This window comes from Corylus avellana, chromosome 9, assembly GCF_965113065.1.
Source record: "Corylus avellana chromosome 9, dhCorAvel1.hap1.2, whole genome shotgun sequence".
Classification (NCBI taxonomy): domain Eukaryota; kingdom Viridiplantae; phylum Streptophyta; class Magnoliopsida; order Fagales; family Betulaceae; genus Corylus; species Corylus avellana.
Genome location: NC_142498.1, coordinates 16,701,583 through 16,714,738, shown reverse-complemented (window position 1 = coordinate 16,714,738; position 13,156 = coordinate 16,701,583). Strand labels below are relative to the sequence as shown.

The 13,156-nt window shown below is 37.2% G+C and overlaps 1 protein-coding gene across 1 annotated transcript; it reads left to right on the top strand.

The window, feature by feature from the left end:
- Positions 1-1,733: 1,733 nt before the first annotated feature.
- Positions 1,734-7,383, top strand: CER3 (Fatty acid hydroxylase superfamily). Its single transcript, XM_059604534.2, has 11 exons — positions 1,734-2,275; positions 2,373-2,605; positions 2,706-2,938; positions 3,019-3,238; positions 3,373-3,500; positions 4,226-4,482; positions 4,592-4,699; positions 6,029-6,235; positions 6,343-6,453; positions 6,658-6,831; positions 6,928-7,383. Exons 1-11 carry the CDS (start codon positions 2,225-2,227, stop codon positions 7,099-7,101), a joined length of 1,896 nt encoding a protein of 631 aa, XP_059460517.1. The 5' UTR covers positions 1,734-2,224; the 3' UTR covers positions 7,102-7,383.
- The last annotated feature ends 5,773 nt before the right edge of the window (positions 7,384-13,156 follow it).

The window sequence follows — 13,156 nt, the reverse complement described above, 5'->3', positions numbered from 1 at the left end:
TATTTATTTGAAAAACTATTTAAATGGTATAGGAAAAGAATAATGGAAGCTATTGTACAATTTATTTGAATATATTAGCACTTTTTAGATTTCTTTTTATTAAAAAAAAAAAAAAATTGCTAATACTACTACTGTTAGAGGAAGGTGTAGCCATCAACTACATCTCGTCCTTTTAGATTAATGTACTTTGAAATTTGGATTTGACTTGAGGTAGTCTACTCCTTTTAACATTGGCTATGTTTGGCAAATGAGTGAATTTAAGAAGTGAGCCGAAATTATAACAGATTTGATTAATATGAGAGAAAAAAAAAGAAAGAAGAATATTTTGTATAAGAAAGTGAAAATTTTCGTTTTGTAGTAATTTTTTTATTTGAATAATAATAAAAAGTGATTGATGTGATGTAAAAAGTAATAATGTTGAGGTTGATTTTTAGAAGAATTTTTTTAAATTTTGGGTCCGGTTTGGTCCGGCCCACTCCATTGCCAAACACAGCCATAAACTCGAAGAAGGGAATCTCTACCTAGGGAATTTTAGTTGCCAGGAGAGTAAATTATAAAACTTAAAAAAAAAAAAAAAAACCCTCAACTTAACTTCAATTATTTTTGTAATAACCCTTCAAAATTCAAAAACTCCTAATTTAGTGTACCAAATTTTTAATTTTTTGCAATGTCATCCATTCGTTAAATTTTTCATTTAAATCGGGTCAAAATTCTCAATATATATATATATATATATAATAAAATGAATTAAATCAAGATTGCAAAGATTCAAGCGTGAATTTTTTGCAAATTTCGTAAGATCCTAACCAATGCTTAAATCTCTACAAATTGTTTTTTTAAATGAAATATTTTGGTAATTTTGACACACATACGTTAGGATTTAACGGAAAAACCTAAAGGAATTGTGATGTTGCAAAAAATGAGAAGTTCGATACACTAAATTGAGAGTTTTTGAACTTTGAAGAGTAATTACAAAAGTGATGAAAGTTCAAGGGAATTAAAAAAAAAAAAAAAAAATCCTGAAAAAAAAGAGGATAAAAGAAAAGGTTAGAGTTTTCCTCTAAACTTGGTTGAAGGCTATTCTTCAAACTTAATTTAGAAAAATTACGCGTCTATTTTTTAATAGCATGCGAGATGTACATGAGTTCTTAATACGATTTATTACAATATTGTCCCTGCTATTAAAAAAAAAAAATGCTAGAAGTCAATATTTTCTCTATATTTGACATATCTCCTCTTACAAATCAATTATTAGATTTGTGAATTTATGTTGACCCCACATAAGTCAATGAAAAAAACATTTATTTTTTACATGTTTAAGAGACATATGTCATTTTAAAAAATTAGATCAAAAAAAAATTCCTCAAACCTAGTTAAAAGAAAAACTCTATTGGAGATCGAGGAAATTAATTTTTGAAGTCTACCTCTTAAAAAGGAAACTAGCTTAGGGAAAAGTGTCATCAATGAACATAGTTGCCCAACCCGGCCACCTAGGTGCTTATTTACAAGTGTTTATGTACAATGAATAACCAAACCAATCTGTTGCTGAGCCTTTGTAGGAATGCTTCAGGGATGACTCGAAGAAGAAGCCGCCATCTTAATGAGAGGCAACCAACCCCGTAAACTCCTGTAGAATTAAGAAACTATTTATGCTATTCCACCCCAACTGCCAAACACCCCACCCCCAACCATACGAGGCATTAATTATAAATTTCTTTGCGGGGGATGGGAAGGAAATGCTTCACATAAATTTAGGCCATCCGTACAGCTGTTCATTTTTGAAGAGAAAGAGAGAGAGAGAGAGAGAGAGAGAGAGCCTGAAAGCTTAGAACGCGTTGAAAATTCACGCATAAATACAGCTTTCATGATTGGCGACCGCCCATGTCCACAGCAAGAGCTAACCACTGTACTTGTAATCTTCTCTTATAAGTTGAGGCCTCCCGGAGTTGCAGAGTAACACGACATATATACAAAGCAAATTACAAAACGCAACTCTCTCTCTCTCTCTCTCTCTCTCTCTCTCTCTCTTACCAGAGTTGCAGATTCCTTACATCTGGGATCTCTTGTTCACTCTTTTCAATTATATAGGTTCTTCCCACTTGCTCTTTTGGGCTACTTTTTATTATTAGATTATACAAGAGGAAGCATTCAGGAACAGGGGATATAAATAAATATTGTTATAATATTTAAAAAAGGGCAAGATTTTTCCTGTCTTGTCGGTAAAATGGTTGCTCCTTTGTCAGCTTGGCCTTGGGAGAACTTGGGCGTCTTTAAGGTATGAATTAACTGCTAACAATTTCATGTTTTTCGTTTTTTGATTGGTTTTTATGTACTGATATGGGTTTAAAAATGCTATCTTTATATGTGGGAAGTATCTGCTGTACGGACCTTTTGTTGCGAAAGTTTTGTATTCAAGATTTCATGATCAGGAAGATCAATCCCATGAGGATAGCAGCTGGTGCCTGCATCTTCTGATAGTATGTGCACTTCGAGGTTTGATTCATCAGCTATGGAGCTCCTACAATAACATGCTTTTCCTGACGCGAAATCGAAGGATTCTCCAGCAAGCTGTTGGTTTCAAGCAGATTGACAGCGAGTGGGATTGGTATATATGCTTTCCTGTTTTGAAGCATCGAAATGATTTGATCTTGTGGTTTATAAAATGAGTTTGCTTTAAATTAAATTAATGTCGTGTTAATTTACAGGGACAATTTCATAATTCTTCAAGCATTGATTGCCTCCATGGCGTCTTATATGTTTCCTTTCCTTGAAAATCTTCCCCTCTGGAACGCAAAAGGATTTATTGCTGTTCTGACACTCCATATGGCTGTTTCAGAGCCTCTGTATTATTGGGTGCATAGATTTGTCCATGGGAGCCCACTTTTTACTCATTACCATTCACTTCACCATTCATCTCCAGTACCCCATCCCTTCACAGGTTTCATTAATTAAAAAAACCCATCTCTAATATTTTATTTTTATTTTTTAATCTTAATATGATTCATTATTTCACTGCAGCTGGATATGCAACGTTTTTGGAGCATCTTATGTTGTCTGTTGTGATTGGAATTCCTATGCTGGGGGCTTCTGTAATGGGATATGGGTCAATAAGCATGATCTATGCCTATGTTTTAATCTTTGATTTTCTGAGATGCTTGGGGCACTGCAATGTGGAAGTTGTTCCGTATCAAATCTTCGAGGCCATTCCCTTTGCTAGATATCTTCTCTATACACCAACGTAAGCAACTCAAAATCTCCCTAAATCTAACAAAATGATTTCTTCATGTTGAAGGCAGTTACCATCTAATTTAGACAACCTTTTTTCATGTGCTGAGTTTTACCAACAATTTACTTCTTCTTCATGATGTGCAGATATCATAGCTTACATCACACAGAGATGGGGACCAATTTCTGCCTCTTTATGCCTCTCTTTGATGCATTAGGGAAAACACTCAATGGCAACTCATGGGAATTGCAGAAGCAAATAAGTTCAAGTCTAGGTGGGTCCAGCTCAATTAATGCCATCAAATTTAAGCAATTATCATTCATGTGTTGGTTGAGATCTAATTTTATGATCAAGAATTCTTGGATGGTTGAAATCATAAAAGCTAGTCTCAAAGTAAATGCTTCATTGATAAAAGATTGTCACACTTGTATACTGTTGGTGCTTTTTTTGTCCAAGGATCCGCTCTCTCGGCTATTTTTCTTCATGGTTGCACCATGTGAGAATTTTTGTACGCCATTGATTGTCCTTCAAAACAAAGGCAGGGGCAAAAAACTGTCCGATATTTAAGTTAGCATCTTTACTTATAAAATAAGAAAAGCAATGGAAAAATAAGTTCTAATGAACGGATGTATGTGAATGTGAGAGATGTGAATTCCTGTGAGAGGGAGGAAGAAGAGAAATCCTCTTAGAAAGGTTCTCTCTCTCTCTCTCTCTCTCGGGAGGGAAAAAAATCCTCGAGAAAGGCTTTCCTTTCTCCTTTTATTCCTTGGTGCAACAAAGGTGAAATGTGTCAACTTGTGAGCGGGTGATAACATATGGTAAATAAATATAAGTAGGTGGGGCCCTATGGGAAGATATTTTCTCCCCAACCTATACCACTTTATATAAAAGCTGACTACAATGTCCCACGTTATAAGTGATTCTAAAAAAACTCTAAATTAACTTGTTTTTTTAGGTGAAAGATAAGCTTTGACTTTATACTTGCAAATATATATGCAGAAAAACATGGAAGGGTGCCGGATTTTGTTTTCCTAGCCCATGTAGTGGATGTCTCCGCTGCTATGCACGCACCGTTCGTTTTTCGGTCGTTTTCGTCGCTGCCATTTTCGACGAGGCTCTTCTTGCTGCCGCTATGGCCCTTCACCTTTTTGGTGTTGATTGTGATGTGGGCATCGTCCAAAACCTTTCTTTACACTTTCTACAAGCTCAGGGGCCGGCTGCATCAAACATGGGCTGTGCCTCGATGTGGCTTTCAGGTCTGCTTACATTAATCAAACACTTTATAATTTGTGTAAGATTTGTGTTCAAAATTCAAATTAATCTCATTTATCCATTGCCTTTGTTGTTTTTTTAAATGTTTTGCAGTATTTCTTACCATTTGCTGCAGAGGGCATCAACAAGCACATTGAAGAGGCCATTCTCAGGGCTGATAAACTTGGGGTTAAAGTCATTAGCCTTGCTGCACTAAATAAGGTGGGTACCTATGTTTATTATTTTACTATTTTAAATAATAAAAACTTGGATTTTTCTTTTTCTTTCTTGCTAAAATCAGAGCTTTAATTGAGCTCTGGTCATTTCTGATCATGGTAGGTAGAGGAATTAATGGTTGAAAGGTATAGTACTTCAGGGCTGGCTTAAAGGCCAGGCAGCAAAATAAATTTTGGTAGTATGCATTTCATGACATACAAATAAAGAAAGATGTGCAACAATTTATAGTAAAATTTAAACAAATAAACTTAAAATAAATGGTTAAATATAAAAAAGTCTCATTTCTGTAAGAGAAATCATAAAAGCACAACTTTGGTCCAACTTTTTCTTTATGTAGTTTTTTTTTTTAAACAAAATAATAAAAAAAAAAATTCTTAAGCAATAACATCCTATGTGGTAATTTTTTTATTTGGTATTTTTTATTAAAAAATGGTATTTTTCTTCATAATAATGACCATTTTTTTAAATTACCAAAAAAAAAAAAAAAAAAAAAAACCACATAGGATGTTATTGCTTCAGGAATTTTTTTATTTATTTTTTCAAAAAAAAGAAAAGTTGGGCCAAAAAATTATGCCTTTATCATGCCTCTATATAGGATCAATATTTAAGTGTCTAAAGGAGATGTTTGCAATTGCACAGTATGGCTAGAAACGAATTTCCTTTTCCTTGAATTAATGTACATTTAAAGTCCATGAATGATTCAAAAAAAAAAAAAAAAAAAAAAGGTCCATGGAAAGCAAGTTAACACAATTAAAAAAAAATTATTGCACTCTTACCCAGTTTGCCAAACGGCCCTTTGCCGCAGGCCATTTCCACACGGGAAAACGATTTTATTTTGCTGTATTTAACGGCACATGGCACGTGGTGAATATGCTGCCGACTGCCGAGTTATTTGCTACGAGGAAAAATAATAATAATAATAATAATCATTAATGGCTAACAAAAGGTAAAGGCATAGACGAAACTGCCAGGTTTGAAAACGTGTCGTGAACGTAAAGAAGAAATAATCAGCAATTCATCAAGGGAGTATGCAGCTGAAAAAACTCAAAAAGGTCCCATTAATTGCTTCTCTTATAAAACGAACATTATACATCTCTTCTGGGCTCGTGTGGCAAAATCAGTCTCATTGTCTATATCACAATACCATCAATAATATTGGATTTGATTCATCAGTGAAATGGCAAACAAACAAGTCACTATATATTGAAAGGTTAAAAGTTTTAGTATATATATATATATATATATTTTTCATTATTTTAACTTGGAAAAGACCTTAAATATTCTCTCTAAAAAATACAAAATTATTGTGTGCAGAATGAAGCTTTGAATGGGGGTGGAACACTGTTTGTTAACAAACTCCCCAACCTTAAAGTTCGAGTTGTCCATGGGAACACTTTAACCACCGCAGTTATTCTGAACGACCTGCCAAAGGATGTTGACGAGGTTTTTCTGTCTGGGGCTACTTCCAAGCTGGGCCGAGCCATAGCACTCTACCTTTGCCGGAAGAGAGTAAGAGTCCTGGTATGTGTTCTTTCTCTTGTCCTTTTTCTTGTTTTCACTAAATTCTAAATGGTTGACACCGAAAATTCGAAAACATTGTGTTGAATATTGGATGGGAAAAATTGCAGATGCTAACTCTATCAGCAGAAAGATTTCAAAAGATTCAGAAGGAGGCACCGGTGGATTGTCAGAGCTATCTAGTCCAGGTGACAAAATACCAAGCAGCACGCAACTGTAAGGTATCATCATGTTTTCACCTCTCATTGGGTGACGTGTTTTTAAGTTGTTTTTATGTCAACCCCTTAAAAAAAGAAACGAAAGAGAAACTAAGGTCGACCAATATGAAATAGGCGCGAAAATGATTACTATTATTATTATTATTGTGATGCCATCTATAGTGGTAATACAAGAATTAAGTTATATGCTTAATGGTGAATGTGTAGACATGGATTGTTGGGAAATGGATCACACCAAGAGAACAAAGTTGGGCTCCATCAGGAACACATTTCCATCAATTCGTGGTACCCTCAATCTTGTCCTTCAGAAGAGACTGCACATATGGTGATCTTGCAGCCATGAGATTACCAGATGACGTCGAAGGGCTTGGATGCTGTGAGGTGAGACCATTAGATCTTCTTCCTGCTCTTCAACCACACATGCAGGAGTAATTATTTAATTAGATATTAATTATGGGTTAATTATTAATGAAACAGTATACGATGGATAGAGGAGTTGTTCATGCATGCCATGCCGGGGGCGTGGTTCATCTCCTAGAAGGTTGGAGCCACCACGAGGTCGGAGCGATTGACGTTGACAGGATCGACCTTGTTTGGGAAGCAGCATTAAGACATGGTCTTAAGCCAGTGACATCACCAAACAAAGTTTGAGGTTGCCGGCCGGGAAAGAAGGATCAACAAAATGTGGTTGTCGTTATTTTTCTCTTTCACTAGTTCATACATAAAAGAGTAGATCGAGCGAATTGTTTCTTTCCTTTGTGGAAGAATAATAACTTAATATATATATATAGCACAATCATATTCGCGTCCAATTGTCCAATTATATTGTTGCCACTCTATGTATATTTGTGATAATATCATCACTAAGTGATAGTCCAAAAGCGATCAAGTTATTTGAACATGATGGTGATCTGATTGATTACTTTTTCTCGATGCATATGGTACTTAATGTATTTGTTGTTATTGTTGTTGGACTTGTGGAGTCGATGTCCGGTTTGTCAATTAACCAATCAACCCGAGAACCTTTAAACAGCTCTACTTTAAATCTCTTCCTCAGCCACATCAGTGACTGTTCCCATGATTCTCGATCGGCATGAGGCAATATGCATGATGGTGTTGTTGGGTGTAGGGAATATTTACAATAGCTAGGAAAATCTCCAATGAAGGTGTAACATGTGGGCAGAAAAATCTGTTAGGAAGAGAGGCCGCAAACATTATGTAGAGAGGGACTTTCATCTCCTTCCTTTAGACCCTATTTTCCTTTTCCTACTATTATATATTCCCTTTGATTCATACTAACTTAAGCATCGGATATATCCTTTACTTCGGAATGCCCTTTTGCTAATTTCTTCTCTCTTTGCAAGCATTTTTGATCGATATCCTGGCACGCGGTTAATTATTCTAACAGTTTGGTGACATATGTGATAATCCTTTGGCAAGGCAACCAAAGACCTTGTCAGGAGGACTCCTTCAATAAGGCAACCAAAGATCTTGTCGAGAGGATTCTGACGTAGTAGAGTATATGTGATGTCTACATTCCAGTTTACACTTTAGTATGCTTAATTTTCTTTTCCAAGTCTAAGTAGTTTTATTTTTCCTTTCTGAGTTGAAGTTGGATTAGCTTTCCTTGTCGCCCATCTTTCATCAACAACACATAAAGTACTAAAATGTACTAGGACATGAAGGAGCGCTATTGGTGGAATAACATGAAGAAGAGGGAGATTCCGAAGTAAGCGGAACGATGCTCTATTTGTTAGCAAGTGATGGCTAAACATCAACAGTTAGCAGGGGCCTCTTTAGCCATTTCATGGTAGGTCTGCCAAAGGTGCCGACCAAACAAGACTCCATATGGGTAGTAATTGATAGGCTAGCAAAGAGTGGCCACTTTATTCTTATCAAGATCATGAATTCGATGCAAAATCTAGCGGACTTGTACATCAAAGAGGTTGTTAAACTACATGCGATACCTGCTGCCATAGTCTCCGATGGAGACCCTCCCTTCAGCTTGTCGTTTTGGATGAGCTTGTAGAAATCAATGGAGACAAAGTTGAATTTTAGTACGGCCTACTGCTCACAAACTGATGGTCAGCCGAGGAGTTCCATCAAAATATTGGAAAACATGCGGAGGATGTGTGTACGTACTTGATTCAAGGGAAGCTAAATTCAATTCTTGTCCTTGATCAAGTTCGCTTATAACAATAGTTTTCAAGAAACTAGTGGGATAGCACTGTACAAAAGCATTGTATGTAGGCTGTTAAATATACAGAAAATATAATATTTTTCGTATATTCCATAATTAAGTTGATATTGAAATATTACCTATTTATGGGTTGATTGTAATCAAATCAAGGAGATTTGATTACTAAACTTGTATGTAGACACTACCGTATAAATATGGACCTTTGTATTGTGGACAAAAAAAAAAAGAAGTTAATGAGCACAATGTAATCCTTAGAGGTATTCCGAGTGGTGGACGTAGGTGTCTAACACCAAACCTCCTCCGTCCTCCGTCCATTGGCTTCCAGCCTCCCAAGCTCCGTTGTTCTCAGCGGGCTTGTCTGTCCACAATACAACGGCTCCAAGCCATCACTGGCCGTCCACCGCTCAGATCTTGCTTCGTCACTATCGATCTACAGCAGACCCACCTCCATCCGGTCTTCACTGACTCACTAAGTCTAGCCCATCACACCGTCAACCACCAATCCACCACCACAACCCCGATACAGATGTTGCCAGATTTTCATCTCACGCCAGATTTCCACGATTTGTTTTGTGGAGAAGAAGATGTGTGTTTGGTTATGAGATTTCTTTACCCTTATTCGATTGTGTAGCTATTCCTATTCTAGTTTTAGGAATATGTTATCCTGGTTTAGATGTGTTTGGTAACGGGATTAAGGTATTTCTTATCCCAGTTTATGTAATCTGGGAACGAGATATTTGTTGAAAAAAAAAAAAAGAAGGGAGAAGAAGAAGAAGAAAAAAAAAAAAAACAAAAAAAAAGAAGAAGAAGAATCGGTCCAAGTGGACCACATCACGCGCGCCATGCGCCGGTTAGGTTTGGTGCGCCGATATGATAATCGCCCAAATGGGCTCAATATCCTTTTATATTTGGCTAAAGTCGGCCCATTTTATTTTTGGCTCATTGTCAACCCTAGCCCATTATTGCCCCCTTTTGGATTTTGGCCTGTCATTGGCCTCTTTTGAAGTTTGACTCATTGTCAGCCCCCTTTTATTTTTGGCTCATTGTCAGCCTTGGCCCATTGTCGGCCCCTTTTGGATTTTGGCCCATCGTCGGCCCATTTTGAAGTTTGACTCATTGTCAGTCCTGGCTCGCTGTCGGCCCATTTTGAAGTTTAGCTCGTTGTCGGCCTGGCCAGTTGTCGGCCCTTTTTTGAATCTGCATTCACCAGCCACTTGTTGCCATCATTTGCCGCCCCGCAGCCTCTATCTCCTTTGGTAGTCATCACCATCTACGGCTCATTCCAGGCCTCTGCCACCGCCGTCTTCATTTCAGATTTCAAACTTAAGGTTCCATAATATTCCACCTTGTATGTAGGCAAGTGTCACTCACCACCCTTATACTAGGATGAGATTGGTGAGCAGCAACAAGTGAGACCAAATTTGGTACAAGAAACATGGGAGAAGGTAGCCCTTATTCGATAGATGATGTTGGTAGTTGAGAGTAGACAGAATAGCTATGTGGACGAACGCCATTGGGAGTTTGAATTCGAAGCGAGCAATAAAGTGCTCTTGAAGGTCTCGTCCATAAAGGGCGTTGTCCAATTTGGCAAGAAAAGAAAGTGATATTCTCAGTTTGTCAAACCATTTGACATGGTAGAAAAGGTTGCTCTTCCAACAAACTTGGTTGGAGTTCACGACGTATTCAGTAATACATCTAATGGCTCATAAAGATTGGATTTTTATCTCCAACATTCTAGGTTATTTATAACTCTATTTTGAAAAAAGTTTTGTCTTCTTAATTTTACAACTCTAATTCTCCTATTTTACTTACTTATTCCCTAATTTATTTTTCTGCAATGTTTATATATATATATATTCTTTGAGATAGTGTTAATAATTTATCATCAAGTATCAGAATATCATTGACAATACTCACAACAATGACTTCTCTAGAAAGAAGTTTTAAAATTGAAATTGATTCAATCCTATTTTCAATCTAATATATCACAAGAAATATTAAAACAAATGATTTATTATTTTTTTTATCCATACTTCATATTTAATGTTGTTAGAACAATTTTCGACTGGTATGATCAACACGTTCTCCAAGGCAAAGTAAATCTTTAATCACGTTCTCTGATGCGTTCTTACGTTCCCTTGATTCTAATTCCTGCAAAACAACAACAATTAAAGCGGGTGCAGGCGGGGTCTTCCTTCGATGCCTAAATCAATATCTCTGAGTAATATATGTTGAATACACAACAATTCAGTCTAAAGTTATACCTGAGGTCCATGCCTATTTATAGGCCTATGAGGCGTAATTAGACCTGGACTAGGTCGTCTACTTCGAATAGGATGAGACTGTTGAGAGTTTGATTTGGACCCGAGGTCTACCTCTAATTCAGTGAAGAGTTAGACCATTGGCCGGATTCTTCAATGAGACCTAATTGGACCCCGATTGAGACTCCTATTCCAATTCAGCTTGGAATTGATATCTAATTCGGATTTTATGGAATAAGATTGGTCCCCAATATTTAGGGGATGAGACCCAACTGCACAATCCTTTATTCCTTCCGTGACAGAGTGGTTGTCTAACTCCCAGAGAGATACCTGTAACGCTCTCAAAATTGGCATTGACCAGTCGGGTAGGGTTACTGGCAAGTTTAGCTAACTGGTAACTAAATGAGAAATCGTCCCTCAAAGCATCACCAGAGTTAATGCATAGGAATATGAAATAAGTCTGAGAAGTATATTCATCATCAATGGAACAAGTATAAACCTCAATACATAGACACAAAGCAACTAATAATAACTTAAGCAGACCTGATAACAATGTGAAGAGCTTTCTTAGGCAAGGTCTGTGGTGGCTGCCATGCCACTCTTTGGTTCTAAGAACTGGTTCCCTACAGAGTAATAACCGCGTAAGTCTAACAATTTAGTAAGTACACCTCATAATGGAGTATGACATGAGCTAGTTATCATTAAGCAGGAATAAACGTGCAATTTTTTGTAAACGTTTGAAGATGTGTTGTCTCTGTTAATACACCGTAAAAGTATTGTTTAGTTAATAAAATGTGGTGTACTTCCGGCGGCAATAGCCTAGGTGTTTTAATGCAGAAAACTAATGTTTTATAGGTTATAGCTATCATATATGGTCTACCTGAAATATTACCCATTTTCAGCAAGGTTGACGTTGTCCCGATGGACCTGTAATACAATGTCGGTGCTCCGACCATTGTACGCTAATGCCCATAATACTAGTAGCCCGACTAAATCCGACCTCGGGTGGCCTACGTTACTAATGATGTACGTCTTATAGTGACCTGCTCGTTAAGGCTGCGCTAGTCACAAAATAACCATTGGATCCAAGACCCTCATAACACATCCACACACAGTTTGACCATACATTCAACTGATTCAAGTCTATATAGTAAACCCATGACCATTATACCACACATACCGGTGTACTATATCATACAATGCATCTTATCAACTAGTTATTAAAGCAGTTACCAAGTTGTACAAAATATAGGCATGCTCATATCATACGCTTGCTCAGTTAGTTGACATATCACACGTTTTAAGGAAAGTGTACGTAAGTGTCTACTTACCTTGTGTGCTTGCTTGAGTCCTCCGATATCATGAATCCCTACTATAATGAAATATGACCCATCGTTGTAAGCAATACTAGAGAACTCTACGAGGTTTCATTTAACGAAAAGAGCTACTAGAAACCCCAGTGTCACATATTTGGGCTAAGGGGCGTTTGCCTTGCTCTCTGGGCGAGCTCACGCTCTTGAGGGCGAGTGAAGGCTCTCGGCCAAAAACTCCGAACTGTGTTTTAGGCTTCTATCTAGAACTATGGGTTGGTACATCTCTCCCTAGGCTCTAAATAGACACATTTAGATACAAAACATACTATCATGCAACTTTAAAGAAAACAAAGGTGAGTTGAAAACTTTTCAAAATCATTCTTGGTTTTGTAAGAAAATGGGTGCGCAAGAGTTTGCCAAGACATTCTTAAAAATGTGTCACACTAAGAAAGCAATAATAATAGCATGAAGAATAAGAAATAAACTATAAATCACCTTGAGGATGGCAAGACTCCACCAAGGCTTCCTCCTTCTCTCTCAAAAATCACTCCTCACTCTAAGGTTAAGATTTCTTGGTGTAAGAAGAGGCTGAAGTCGAAGGGCATGGCTTATATAAGAGTATGGGGCGTGCTTTGGTCTGAAAAAGTGGAGCATGGGTTAAAATTGTTTTTCAGAAATGTTAGGAAGCGCTCAGGTACTGTTGGGCGAGCGTTCAGGTACTATTACACAATGGGTAAAAAGGTTCATATGTATGTTTCGGTATTGCCCAATGGTTTGAAGACTGGTTAGCGAGCGCTCGTGTGGTCCCATAACGTGTGCTTGCACCTAGGCCAAGAGCATACGCTCGGTGGTCCCTAGCACGCACTCACCCAGTGAGGGTGATTTTGGGTTTTTGCTTCCAAAAGTTTCAAGGAGTTGGGTTATATGAAAAA

What these genes read in the sequence shown, in the direction of transcription:
- CER3 (XM_059604534.2), top strand. Translation starts at nt 2,225, where the DNA reads ATGGTTGCTCCTTTGTCAGCTTGGCCTTGGGAGAACTTGGGCGTCTTT. An exon ending in AGTACCCCATCCCTTCACAG is followed by an intron (nt 2,939 to 3,018) that starts GTTTCATTAATT and finishes ATTTCACTGCAG; the next exon opens with CTGGATATGCAACGTTTTTG. An exon ending in AAGGGCTTGGATGCTGTGAG is followed by an intron (nt 6,832 to 6,927) that starts GTGAGACCATTA and finishes TTAATGAAACAG; the next exon opens with TATACGATGGATAGAGGAGT.